This window comes from Chelonoidis abingdonii, chromosome 7 (assembly GCF_003597395.2).
Source record: "Chelonoidis abingdonii isolate Lonesome George chromosome 7, CheloAbing_2.0, whole genome shotgun sequence".
Taxonomy (NCBI): Eukaryota; Metazoa; Chordata; order Testudines; family Testudinidae; genus Chelonoidis; species Chelonoidis abingdonii.
In genome coordinates, this window is record NC_133775.1 from 30,783,641 (window position 1) to 30,798,025 (window position 14,385).

The following is a 14,385-nucleotide window of genomic DNA, read 5'->3' on the forward strand; positions in this document are numbered from 1 at the left end:
AATGATAGGCTAATATATCATTTCACAGATTATTTATGGCTTTTGCTCTTCATCTGTCTCTCACAATGGCATTTGGAATATCAAGCAATATACTGTTTACGTTCATTCTAATGTTCTGAAAGTTTCAAATCAGTGACTAAATGGCAAGAATAAAGCTACAAAAACCATAACCAGCTGATTGATTGACCTACAGTGCCATAGTGATATTAATGTCTGGGTAAATGTTATGACTGTTTGTTAATTGTGATTAAATTGAATATGCAGAGACATCTCTTGTATGTGGCATCTATTGTATTTTCACAAGCAAAATAAGCTAAAATGAAAATCAGAATATGCTACTCTACACAGAGTATAAGAACACATAAAAGAACAACCCAGGCATTTGTCACTGAGCTAGTATGAGAGGGAAGGTTTTGGTAGGAGGTGAGTCCGGCAGCTGGATTTGACTGAGAGTTGGCAGTTAAAAACCTCTCTCTATAATAAGCCAAAGGGAAACACCTGGAACTTTAGATTTGGATCTGGATGTTGAATCCTGGAGTTCAAGAAGGAGAGATCCTGTGTTTTGGTTCTACCTGTTTAAGATATATGGGAATTCTAATCCAGATCTAAATTTGGGATCTCAGTCTGGGTTCAGGTTCATCTCATTCATTCAGTAGCTGGTAGTGGAATTTGTTTGGGGCACTAGTCATTGTGAGGATTCGGTCCCAAGTTTATCTTGTAGATGTGTAGAGAAGATCTTAGCACATGCCTAAGACTGGCCCTGATACTAACATCTTTCACCTGTAGATTATAGGGGCATATTAGATAGAAAAAATAGATGAGATATTGAAGAAGGGCAGGAAACCTGTTCCACTAAAATCAATGGAAGTTTGGCCAATGACTTCAATGGAAAGAGGATCATAACTGTAATTCTTTTGTTTCATTAATATGGTAAATTCTCTAATAACATTAGCTTCCATAATGTTTTTTGAAAACTCTGTTCATGCAAACACTGTGAAAAGCAAGACATGTAAATAGCTTGTTGATTTGGATCTGAACTAGCATCCAGGTTTGTTCAACCATATTTGGGATACATTTGATAGAGGCCAATCCTCACTCCCATGTAACCATCCAATCTCCCCCAACCCATGTTATGAGAAGGGGTGCAGAGGCAAGGGTAGGCAGGAATAGGGGAAGTGTGGGGAAGGAGAAGGGATCCAGGGGTAGGAATAGGAAGCAGTAAGCTAGCAAGGGGTCCTGAGACAGCATCAGGTAGGAGAAATAGAAGTATCCAGGCCACAGTAGCTGGGTCCCTGAAGCAAGGGAGAAAGCTGGCATTGAAACACACAGAGAGAATCCTGACCCCCTACAATCCAAAAATCCCTGCTTCTCTTGCTCTTCTGTCTCAGCAAGGAATGTGGGCTATTAATCTGCTCCAAAATAGCTGCAGTTAACCACAGGGTTGAAATCTCCAGCGTTCATGAAGCATATACCATTTGTCATCATAGAGAAATTAGTGAATCATTAGTAGAGCTACATGTTTGTTATGGTGAGGAAAATGTCACAGATAATGTGACTTTTCAAATTTGAATGAGGGGACTGGCACGAGCACTCTGGCCTGTTGGCCATAACTGAGTGTTGCTGTGACGTCACGTACCAGGTTGCAATGCCTAGAGTGGGAAGCCAGGCCCAGCTCCTCCAAACAGCAGCTGCCACTGTGGGGTGAGTGTGGGACACACTCTATCTCCAGCCCTGCCCCCACCCTTCTGGGACCTCCTCTCCTCATCAGGCTGGGATTAAGGTTGTGATATGGTGGTGGAGGATGCTGCTGTAAGTAGTCTGTGCCTTCTCGGTGGCAAGAGGAGGACAACGATGACTCTGGCCTATGATTTTATAGAGGTATAGTTCAATTTCATTTGTCACAACTTTTTTTAAATAAAAAAATATGTCTTTTACTAAAAATTTACCTTGACTGCTCTGTGGTTTCTGATACAAGCTGTTGCGACAAATCTGCAGCTTTAATCATTAGAAATGCTGATATTTTTCAATTTTCTATCAGGAAAATTAAAACAAAAAACTTTATTCTGGGTCAAGTTACCTGAATCAAAAAATTTCAGTTTCTTGAATCAAATCAAAAATATTTCCTTTTGGGTCAGTTTGACATTACTCTGTGGCTGACAGAGCTTTAGGGCTGCCAATTTTGGTTGGATGTATTCCTGGAGCTTTCATCATCTTGAAGACTCAAGGTCAATCTTGGAGGGTTGGCAACCCAACAGAGCTTCTGCAGTGCCTCATACTCCCATAGCTATCATCTCCTATGATACATTGCAGTTTCTCCTTTGTCTGAAATGCCACAGTACATCATGGAAGCTGTAGTCAGTTCCCAGAGCTCACCCCATAAGAGAGAATGGGAGTATGAAGTATGCAAACTACGATTCCCATAAGGCACTGCAGCAGCTCGGGCAGACACAATTCAATGTCAAACCACACCTCACCAAAACATTTCAATATTTAATAATCAACATTTTTCAGAAATTTTTGTTCTGTGAATTTTTTTTTGAGATTTTGCATTTTCAACCCAATTCAGGATGAAAATAAAAGTTGAAATATCAGAATGTCCAAGGTTGATTGGTATTCTATTTTCTGACCAGCTCTAATAAATAGGCACGAAAGGCAAAGGACAAGAGAAGGGAAGTAGTACTATACTATTTTGCAGATAAGGAACTGAGGCACAGAGAGATTAAGATCACACAGGAAGTCTATGGCAAAACCAGAAAATGAAACCAGATCACTGGAGAGTGGCTTAACTACAAGACTATCCTTCCTTTCCATTGACGCCTCTGCTTTGACTTGATTTATTTAATTTGCTTTAGACAAAGTTCTGCTATGCTCCCCTGCACTCTTTTGTAAATTATAATCCAGCATTTACATTTTCAAGTTTAATTATTTCATGTGTAAATGAGTTTAGAGCCTAATGAATTTTAACAGCTGAAAAATAAATAAATAAGAGAATTAAAGTGTGATTGTAAAACTGGCATTGTGCAGTTCCATCTTTATTGCAGTCAGTGACTCCATATCAAATGTGATTAGTTTAAAGTTAAAAGATGATTTCTCTAATAGCCAGCCCTGCAAATGTATCCTGAGATCTGAGTTGTGTTCCTTCCTTCTCGTGCATCACTGCCAGTAATAAAAGTTCTGCAAGCCAAATTAGACCTTCAGATACACCTGAGAAACCCCACAGGGTTGGGCAGATGCAAGTACCTAGAACGTAGTAAACAATTCTGATAATGATGCACATCCTATAAGGGAGATAATCCAGCTCTCTTTATCAGCTGTGTTGACTCTGCAAGGCTAATAGGAGTAATAAAACCAATAAAACTTTGACACTCCAGTGAACAGAATACACAGAAGAAGAAGATCCATTTTTACACAGTCATTTTTCAGAGCAGACTCATCCTTTAAACAGTACTTTTTGTTGACTATAGTAATTTGTGTTTGTAGTAATAATGTTACTCATACTTACTCTTGGTCCAACTCCTCCAATAGGTCCAATTGGTCCTTCTTCTCCCTGAAAAAAAAATCAGGACTTGGAATAAGTTTTTTGATACTGCATTTAGTTTTAAAACCTGCAAAGGACTATGTTCACTTATACTAAAATCTTAAACTTGCATAGTGAATGGACATATGGAGAGATCTTTACTGCTAGGATCTAGGTTTGCAATATACAGGAAAGGGCCTAAAACTGACCTCATCTCAGCCACTATCTGTCAGAAATCCACGTTTTACAAAACCATCAAACACAATCTGTTTAAGAAAAGCCCACAAACAGAGCTGGTAAAAATTTTTCACCATTTTTGACCAGCTGAACTGAAAAGACAATGGGGTTTCACAGATGTATCTGAGGGTCTAATTTGGCATAGATATGCCTTTGTCTCTCATGGAGTCTAATACTCTGACAGGACTTTGTCTTGCTCTGCATGGTCGCCACATAGCTATGGTTTGATTCCTAAGCAAGCACAACAGTTCTGCCAGGATCTCTCTTGCCTCTTCAAGCAGATGGGAATGAGTGTGAGGTCAAAAATAAATTGACAACATCTTTTTATCATCCCAGCTGCCAAGAGTACAGGAGAAGAAAGAGGAGACGTTATAGTGTTACCAAGAGCCTCAAAATAATCATACACGACCGTATTGTATGGTAGGCTTTTGAGGCTACTGCATCACATTATGATGTTAAATCAAGATTCTGTATCATAATGCCAAGTCATGATGTCATGCTGTGGTTGTTTTGATGGTTTGGTGATCCCACTTAACATGAAAGTGTTTCTCCAGCTCTTGGAGGCAGAGGTGCTCTACCTGGAGGAGAACATGTCAGTCTGAACGGAGGAAATGTGGTCTGCATTTTACATGGCTTCTGATTAAACTGATCATTTTTTGTCACTGTTAGTCTTTTATCATTTAAAAGCACTCATGATAACTCATTAAGTCAGCTACATAGAGCTCTTTAGCTCTACCATCAGACTCATTAACTGATTTAATGTATTTTTTAAAATCAATATTTACCAGCTATCTCAACAGCACAGAATAGCATATGGAGTTGGATTTAATACATACATATTTTATGCTAATGAATTAAGAATCCTTGATTAATAAGTTTATAGGATGCAATCCTGGCCCCACTGATGTCAATGGGAGTTTTCCCATTGAATTCAATGAGGCTAGGATTTCACCCAATATTCTTATTCAATATTATTATTTTAAAAAACCCACCACTGTTTAATTCTGGATTCTACATGCAACATTCTGGGCCAACACTGCTTAGACACTCCATAGAGCTGCTGAAATAAATCTTATAATGAACGCACAATACTGTAAAATAACTAAAAATCTCCCAAAACGGAAACTTGAAATCCTGCATGGCAACACTGCCCATCCTGAAGCAATGTTTTCTTATAGAAAAAAATTGAGTCAGATTTTTTTAAAAATGTAACCTGTTGACTGGACTCTGTTTCCATCCTACCTCGATTCCTTTCGGGCCTGGGGCCCCTGGAGGCCCTCGGTCACCTAGAAGTCCCTAAATAACAAGACAACCAAAATGAGATTTTATATCAATCAATAAGCCTATTTGCCTGGTTTCTTTCCTCTTACAATCCTGCAGTGAATGAGAGGCTGAAAGCTGAGGAAGGAGACATCATTATCTGCTATTGTCCATTGACCTTAGAAAGCCAGGAGAAAAGCTGCCCTAATTTTAACAACGGCTGGAATGCTACAGTGTCTAACAAAGTTTAGCTATATTGACATTTCTAAGATTTAGACTATTTTCATTTATCCTTTGAAGGAGGAGAAGGATCAAAGTAACTGGTGCTCACAAGAGAACAGTTTATTGTTGTTACATAACATTAGTTTGAATTTGATGGGCTGCTTAAAGAGGAATTGAGAAATCCCCTGTAAATCCAGGGTTTAGGTAATCGTCAGCCTAATATTTGGTGATAATGAAAATTGATTTATATTAAAACTATTATTCTCTCCACCAAACTCCTCATTCTATGCAGTTATTTCCCAAAGTCCAACACAATACCACTTACATTACCAAAGCAGATCAGTAAATCAGCCTTTACTTATTCTTTGGTGGGATTACGATTGCTTTCAGAACACAAGCATTATGGAAATAGCTGTACAAAGTTTAGACTTTTACTTTTTTACCTAGCTGCAAGCCATTTCCAAGCATTGACTCTGAAGGCAGTTAGCCATGATTGAATTTGTAACAAAATCTTGTTAAGTAGTATAAGACAGAACAAAATAAAACTAAGCTCTGCTGTGTGTGTGAATCAGCACTGCTTTGGCAAGGGTGATATCCTGTCATATCTCTAAACTTTATTTTCAGTGTTGACCTGATAACTTACCGTAATTTTCAGTGTAGAAAATAACCTTGGAGACTGATGTCCTCTACTTATCCACACCAGAGGTACACCCTGGTAGTGGCATCACATACAACCTTCCCACGCTGTCAAACCTATGTACCCAAATTCTGATCAGTTAGAGAGAGAGTTACAAAGATTCAACCCTCAGCCAATATGTTGAGAATGCCTACCGAGATATCAAATGTAATGCTGGCATTTGTTCTGTGGATTGGGAAGTGCTTTGAGGGTATCAACTCATTCAGAACTGCTGCCAGATAGTAAAGATATTCAGCCATTACAAACCTTGGCAGGATTATATCCAGTGTCCTAGAAGTGAAGGACATATTCCATTGCCAACCCTGAGTCATCACATCCTCTTACAGCAACATTTGCAAAACTCCACTTCTCAGACAGAGGATCTAATGGTGTTTCAAAGACCTTGGTTATCCAAGTTATAATGGTAGTAACTGGAATAAGCACTCAAACTGGCTTTATGACCAAAAAGATCTAAGTAAATATATTATTATTTATGAGCGAAGCTAAGCTTACTTATATCAGATAAAGCAATGAGAACAAAACATCATCTCTTATGAAAGAGATGATTAGCCTCTAAAGCAATATTGGATGGAAAAGCTCCAACCCCAAGCCTTATTAAATTTATGAAATTTAGACTGAAGGTGTATACATTTGTCCAGCAGCTTCCTGCCTGCCTGCTTGCTTAGCACACAAAGCAACACTTCATAGAAAATGTATCGGGCCACCTCAAAATACTGAGTCTTCTTAAAGTTCCCATCATTTGATTTTATCTGGAATAAAATATGATGGAGAACTGCAGCTGGAGAGCATCTCACTGGCAAAAGCAACAGCAAGACACTTAGTCACATTCCATAAATAATACTGATCTTTAGTTGGTGAAGAAAAGTATTTCCTTAGCAAACTGAACTGTTATTTTACTATGCAATAGCAATACATTAAAAAATGTTAAGCTTTTCAGTATCATTTAAACTCATGCAATGGTGCAAATATTAGCAAATTTCTTAGATACTGTGTGTGTTCCTAGACAACACTTACTCAAATTTATAAAGAACATCCCAGACTTTAAAGCTGAAAATTAACTGCAGTTTCCATACCCTCACTCTGAGGTTTCAGGCAATGAACAGAAAATGAAGGTAGCCTTTAGAGATGTGCCAAAATGTCTGGAAAGAATTCAAGGAGTCAGCAAATGGAGGTACCATGTATTTCCCATGTGTTCAGAACTTTCCATTTGACCCTCCCTTACAGGATTAATAGAACTCTTAATAACCATTTATATGAAGTATGCTACCCAAACAAAACATCAGTGAGCATAGGAAGGAAGCTGGCAGCTATTTCCATGGTACAACACGTATTGCTAGAGAAACCATTATGATATTTATATAGTGAGCATGTCTGCCTTACTTTTTACTCTGGCTCTTGTAACATGCAGCCAAAAGCATTTGCAAGAGTAACACAATGAACAAACAAACAACAAAAAGATATTTCAGAACTTCCCAAACTAAAACACTCCTCTTTTTTATTAGTTATTATGCAAGTGCCTCATTTTTATGAAAGTTGGATCAAAATCAAACACCTTCTAAGATATTGCTTCCAAGATGAATAATGTGCTATGGACTAAACTATGTAATGTATCTTTTGTGCATTATTCTAGGAGTTCATATTTGTTAATTACTGTAGTAATTTGGATAAAATGGCCATTCCCAAAGTTCTACTGGTCTTCGGAGACAGGTATATCATGCTTGCATTTCTTACACTCTATCATGATGGTTGGTTTCTCTCATGCTAAAATATAAAGACTATGCCACCTTCCTGACACCTAGTGCAGATTTTGTTTCTGAAGAAGCATAGAACAGAAGAATGAGGAAAAGAGCAGCTGGGTGAAAACAGTGTTCCAAAAATAAAGACTGAAGGAGACTCTTCAAAACTGGAGTGAACACAAGACCACTGGGAATACTAAAGGCAAATATTTCCAGTTTCATGTAGCCCTGTTCTCTCAGTATTAGGAGCTGTGCAAACGCTATTCCAGTTTAGTAACACTGCATCTTCAATGTAAGTCACCAATTCTCTTTGATTAGACCTGGCTGTCCAAGCTTTTAGTCCTTGAGAACCAATGTGCTGGAGAGACCACAATGTCTTGTATAGTTATGGAACTCTTGCTGTATTAAATGAACTCTGGAATCTTAAATACTGTGGGCTACCTGTTAGCATTTCTGCAGGGATTTGAATGAATGAAGATAGACTAGTATTGTATCTCTGAAACATAAGTCCACTACTAATAGAGCAAATTAACGTTAGCTTTGAATTGCATATACAGGGGAATAATATATATCACATCACTAGGAAGGGCTTTTGAGCTCATTTACACTATTAATGCATTAGGGTGGCTATTTAAACTGAATCTGTAGTTCTAGATCTAATTTAATCCTTGTCTCATGTCCACTAATGCATAGGCCTGATGTCTCATGGAAAGGTTTTAGGTGCCCTGTCAATTCATTAATCTTACAAAAACATAGTAATGACCGCTCAGTAGTATTCATATTAAACAAGCATAAATGGTAACAAATTAACTCAGCCAGCCAACAAATCAGAGCAAAAGAAAAGCTCCTCTCTAGTCACCTTGGCCTCTGGAAATGCATCATCGACCTTTCTCCCAAACCATGTAAAATGGCTTTTGCAGCATGCCTAGAAAGTTGTTATGTTTGGGCTGTTTGGATCAAGACTATTTACACATTTGACAGATGTGAGAGTCTGAGGCTGACCAGGTTTCCAGCAGTTGGAATGACTATTAGATCTGAATGAGGGGCTAAAAGAAGATGGCGTTTGGCTTTGTATAATTCTTACTGTTTATTAGGATGTCAGCGTTTAAAGGATATTATGGCCAACCCTGGCACAGATGAGACTCAAGCATACAAAACGTAAGCAAAGGGCTGAATCAATGAAGGGTAATAGAGATTTAGATAGCATTTGCATAGAAACTATACACAAGCTCATTTGTTTAAAAGTGGATGGCTAAAGGGTTAGAAAAACAACAATGTAACTCCACTGTCTAAAACAGAGTTAAGCTTTATGTACATAGGAAAGTTGAACAAGTATAACCTAATGAGTGAATTTAAACACATACAGTCAAACTAGTACAAACCCCTGTGTGGGCACTCTTATTCTGGTTTAAGAATGGCTTGTTTCGGTTTAGCAAAAAGTAAACTGGGGACAGGTTTAAGCTAAATTGAAGTAAAATCATTCTTAAACCAAAATCAGAGTGTCCATACAGAGGTTGCACCAGTTTAACTACACTGGAGTAAAAACAAATTTAAGCTACACCAGTGCAAATTCCCTATGTAGACAAGGGCTGTCTCCTGACTATAAGAGGCAAGTTATGCTGAATTCACAGTTCTTTGCTAATATCCTAGGGTGCAGTGTGACACCTATTCCCAGTCCCTGTTTTTTCCCCCAAGAACCTTCTCTTTGTATTATCTCACTCTCAGTGCACTAATGACATTGTGATAAGGCTCTGTAAGTTCTTACCTTTGGACCTTCAGGGCCATTTAGTCCAGGTACACCAATATCTCCTGGAAAACCCTAAGGAGGAGAAGATAGCCAAGCTGTTTATAGCATAGGAATGTTTCCGTTGTACAAAGTAAAAAAATGTACTTGTTTTGAATCTGTTTGTTCATTTTAGAAATGTAACAAACCTGAATTGGAGAAATCAAGACATGAATTTGTTTTACAATATCCAAAAAATTTTGAAGTCCAATAAGCTCTCTTGAAAGGACTTGGCTGAGTGACAAACTTTAAACAGCCTTCATTAAACTCAATTTGCCAGATGTCAGTATAGCTTTTATTTGTCTTTAACACGTTTGTCTATTTGACAAGGTTTATTATAAAATGGACCCAGTCTTGATCCCACTGAAATCCACAATGGAACCTTGCTCCATCAGTTATGAATGTAAAAAAATTGCTTGAACCCCAGCACCTCTTTCATTACAAATCAAGCACAGTGTACCACTACACAGCAGCTGTCCAGCAGCCTTTGGGAAATGAGGTTGTGGTGTCTAATGCCAATCCTGCTTGACAGACCCCCTGAAACCTGATTGCGGGTCCCAGGGGGCCCTGGACCCCTGGTTGACAACCACCGATTTAGACAATGAATTCGTAGTTGTACAACAAAAAAATGATTTATACTATTTTACAAGAGGTCTTTATACAGAGATTTTTTTGACATTTTATATGAAAGTCACACAAAGGGCAGGAAAGTCTGATATAAATTTCCCTGAGCCACCTTAACTCTGCTCCATTTTACAAAGGAAATGAACAACAAGTCTTTTAAACAAAACTTGCGAGCTCTTTACTGCTTTTAAGTAGAACTGCAGGAACACGTTCCACAGGAGATTAAAAACTGGCTGCAATCTGATAAACACAAATCTTGTCCATGGACTCTTTAACCATTTACAAGTCCTGACTGATAAGATATAAAGGTGATGGGGGGTGTGATACAGAAACCTAGATGAGCAGACAGAGTTTAATTTATGAAATCTGACGAGATTGTAGTTCACACCAGTGTGGCTGCAGGACAACGATGTTAATGGTATTCACTAAATTCTCAGGTGATCATTTCATTCAAGAACAAACTAGGCCCAAGCCAACTTAACTTTTTAAGTTCAGACTTTTTCCACACTGGTATTGCCATCTATTCTCAAGCTAGCAACTGCTGCTAGTACTGTGACACTGATATTTTATTCAGCACAGGATGCACTTATTCGTCTGTCAAAACATTATTTGATTTTGTTGTTCCATTACTTTTCAAATTTTACCAAACTTGGCTCAGCTGAAAAGTAAGTACGATTAATGTTGTAGAAAATTGGTGGCATTGATCAGCCTCTACCCTGAATAAAATATCTATTATTTCATTATAAACTTGGTATGCCTGACTCTCACAAAGGTCTCCTTAACCCTTACCACAGGTCATTTGGTTCTAAAGACAAATCGGATAATTTGTGAGTAGGAAAATCAAATATCTACAAATGAAAATTAAGAACATCTTGTAGGCATCTTTCTGACATTAATGAATGAACTACACATGCTCACAACAGCTTTTAAAAATATCCACAGCTTTATTTGCAATACTAAATTCCTTCAGAGATGGAGACAGCACTGCTCCATGTTATTATTTATGTCTAAATGCATGCCAACTTTGAATTTTTGAACATATTTTAGTTTCCCCAAGTACAAAAGAAACCTATGAAAAAAGTCCTAAGAGTTGAAAAATGTTTTCCCATCATCTACTGTTCCCCCAAATCAAGTAACTCAAAATACACCAGTGGTTTTTATTAATCTTTCTGAAAATTATTCAGTATTAGCTGAGACTAAGCTATTAAATGTCAACCTCAAAGGTAAATTACCAAATTCATTCTAAAGCCTCTGCTTTAGAATGAGAGACATCTCACTCTTAACCATATCACTGCTATTGTAATGTTATAACAAAAGAGAACGAAATATATAGTACTTCTAATCTTAGACATTGGGGGTTTCGTGTGTTTACTTTTCACAAAATGCTTTTAAATGAACTCAATCTGTGATGTTCACTTTTGTAATAAACCAGAAGTAAATGAGTAAAATAAATCAGAAATCTAAAGCATATGTTTGAGAATTATTGATGTAACCAGTTTGTGACCCAGTTGGTTCTATGATCTTTAAAGAAACCTCTAAACTTTTAGCACTTGGATGCCAAGGGGCACAAGAACAAACCCATTAGACGGAGTGACTACTCGATTTACAATGAACTTTCAAAACAGACGTTTCTGTACCAATCCTAACTCTGTACACTCTAATCTATACTAAATCATCAACATTAATGTTACCCTTCAAAATGGAGAAATGTTTACTAGTATAGTTGTGCAACACTAACATGCCTCAGATGGCACATAATATTTTATACATATGTGATAAATGCACTCTAATCGCATATTTAAAATATATCATTTATATCACTCCAGATTTTTAAATGGTTCAGGTTAGAATCTAAAAAGCACAGGATTACTCACTATATTAAACTAATTAGGTCAATGCAACAATAGCTGCTATTTCACCTTTTCAAACCTCTAAAAGTTGCTGAATATAGAAGCATTTGAGAATTTAAAATGTAGTTCTTTATCTCTCTCTAACTAAAAGGGGTAGGGGGTGTCAAAGGCATGAATGGATGGTAACTGCTGACATGAACACAATTTCCTTTAGGTGATAAGCAGCTCAGAAAATGCTGTGTTAACAAGGAACTGGAAGAGCCATATTCCTTTTAGAAGCATTCTTACTTTTTTGTGCAGAAATCCTTCTTGTTTATTTATTTACTTGGGTGTAAACAAATGCTTCTAAGATAAATTCTAAAAGCTCTATGATTAAGCTGTAAGTGTAGACAAGAGGAAATTGAAGTCAGTATCAGTTCAGCTAAAACAACCCTTGAAACTGTGCTATTTCCAAACGTCAACAAGGTGTGTGATGTGTCCAGCACTAGGGTGATGGACACATTAGGAATACATATAGTAACAATAATGGTACATCCAAATATTCAACGTATCTTCATTTTTATTTTAAAAATAATTTCTTCTGTACCACAAAGTCTCCTTTTTAACCTTCTTCTGCTGAACACAATCTATAAGGAAAACACAGATACTATGACAGTCCTAGAAGACTGTTTTGAAGGAGTTTTGAAATTAATGACATGGTATACTAATGTAGCAGTAGGAAAGTGGTTAAATAATATTTATGACCAGTTTATCAGTAAGAACCTAAATGCCTAATCTACATAAGTGTTGAGAAAACCTAACCCCACAAAAATCTGCAACGAATCTTAGAGCTGCATCTTGAAGCCCTTAGTAAATCTTCACATTTTCAACAATGGGAGTTTTGCTGAGTAAAGACTTCAGTATTAGACCCTATGGACTGGTGCTAGGGAAACTATTTGAAGAAACAGATGAAATTCAGTGAGATTCCTGACTTAGAACGATAAGAAATTATCACATAAAGGGATACACAGATTGGCTCATCAAGATATAGAGACTTATCTACTTTTGTTATGCTAAATAGGTACCTTGGTATTGGTCTTCAAATTCAAATGACAGTGGATCCAGTACTGTAATATTATAGGAATCTAAAATCTGTAAAATGTCCTCATTTCATTACATAACATGGAAATTAGCTCTTTAATTTCTAATTTGGTTTACTATTTTGATGGAGAGGAACAAACAGCATTGCTATTCATCAACACCAAACAGGACCAAGTTGAAGCAAAAGAAATGAACAAGGTTGGAACTCAAATTGTCTTGACAATACTGTTTTCCTTCCAAACTCTGAGCAATATAACTGCGCTCAGTATACTCCTACCTTCAGAATTTCTGTTTGCCAAGAGTTATTCAGGAGTCCACCCTCCCATGTCCACTCTCAGAATAAAAAAAATATTTTTTTAAAAACATAACTGATAATCTAGGAAGTTAGGTGTAGTTTCCAGATGAAATTCTTGAGTGCAAAATATTAGCAGATATTTTGAAACTTCCTAGGGAAATGTAAAAAGTAGACTATCTAGACTCTGCCAATAGCCAGAAGCCAAACAGCTGGTAGGTTACAGAGTATTTCTGAAATTCTGTTAGAGCCAAAGAGTGTTGGACCCCTCCCATCTTAGACACATGAGGCCTGGGAAAGAATACAATTAGGTGGATTACTGATTTAGATGGAATTCCATGAGCATCGTAGGTAAAATTTCTGGAGAAAGTCCTGAGAGTCATTTTATCAGGGAAGAAGACTGTAGTGGGGATTCTGCCATTAAGGGCTGGATTTCTCCTACTCACCTTGTAGAAGTAATGACCACTGAGAAGGAAGCTTTCACAGAAAGAGGTAGAAGGGAGCATGACGGCTTAGGTTTAAATGGAAGCCCCGTAAGTACAGGAAGTACTAGGTTAAGGTCCCAAGAAGAAATGGGACCTAAATGGGTGTTTTCTCAACCCCTTCATGAATCTCAGAACCATCTGATGAGAGAAGACAGATTGGCCACTGACAGGTAGATGATGCTGAAACTCCCACCAGGTGAATTCTCCCCGAGCTCAAAGAAACATTAAATCATTTCACTTTTAGCAGGTAACCCAGAATTATAGGAATGACCTCGACTTCCTCCCCAGTGGGAGAATCTTGTCCACTCCACAAAATAAGTATGTCTGGTGGAGTCTTCTCTGCTGTTGACCAAAATAACCCTGAATGGAGAAGAGCAGGCACATAGGAGGCTAGACTTCCATCCAGGAGCCAGACCTTAAAATGGGGAGACACGAGCCCCTTCAAACTGAAGATTTAAAAGTTTATTAGAAAATATTCAAATAAAGATGATACACAGAGTTTGGCATGTCAGTCATTAGTCATCGGGGGCAACATACAGAGTATGGGGGGACGCTGGTATTTGGTTATGGGTTAGCATATAGTACATACAGTCTGTAATGTC

At 37.6% G+C, this 14,385-nt stretch overlaps 1 protein-coding gene across 1 annotated transcript in view; it reads right to left on the reverse strand.

Moving 5' to 3' along the window:
- The window catches only part of COL24A1 (collagen type XXIV alpha 1 chain), a 240,624-nt gene that overhangs the window by 107,164 nt on the left and 119,075 nt on the right, over positions 1-14,385 (reverse strand). Inside the window, exons 20-22 of the mRNA XM_032779279.2 lie at positions 9,435-9,488; positions 4,997-5,050; positions 3,503-3,547 (exon numbers count right to left, since the gene is read on the reverse strand). Of these exons, the coding sequence (XP_032635170.1) occupies positions 3,503-3,547; positions 4,997-5,050; positions 9,435-9,488 (153 nt within the window). The remainder of the gene's footprint in view (positions 1-3,502; positions 3,548-4,996; positions 5,051-9,434; positions 9,489-14,385) is intronic.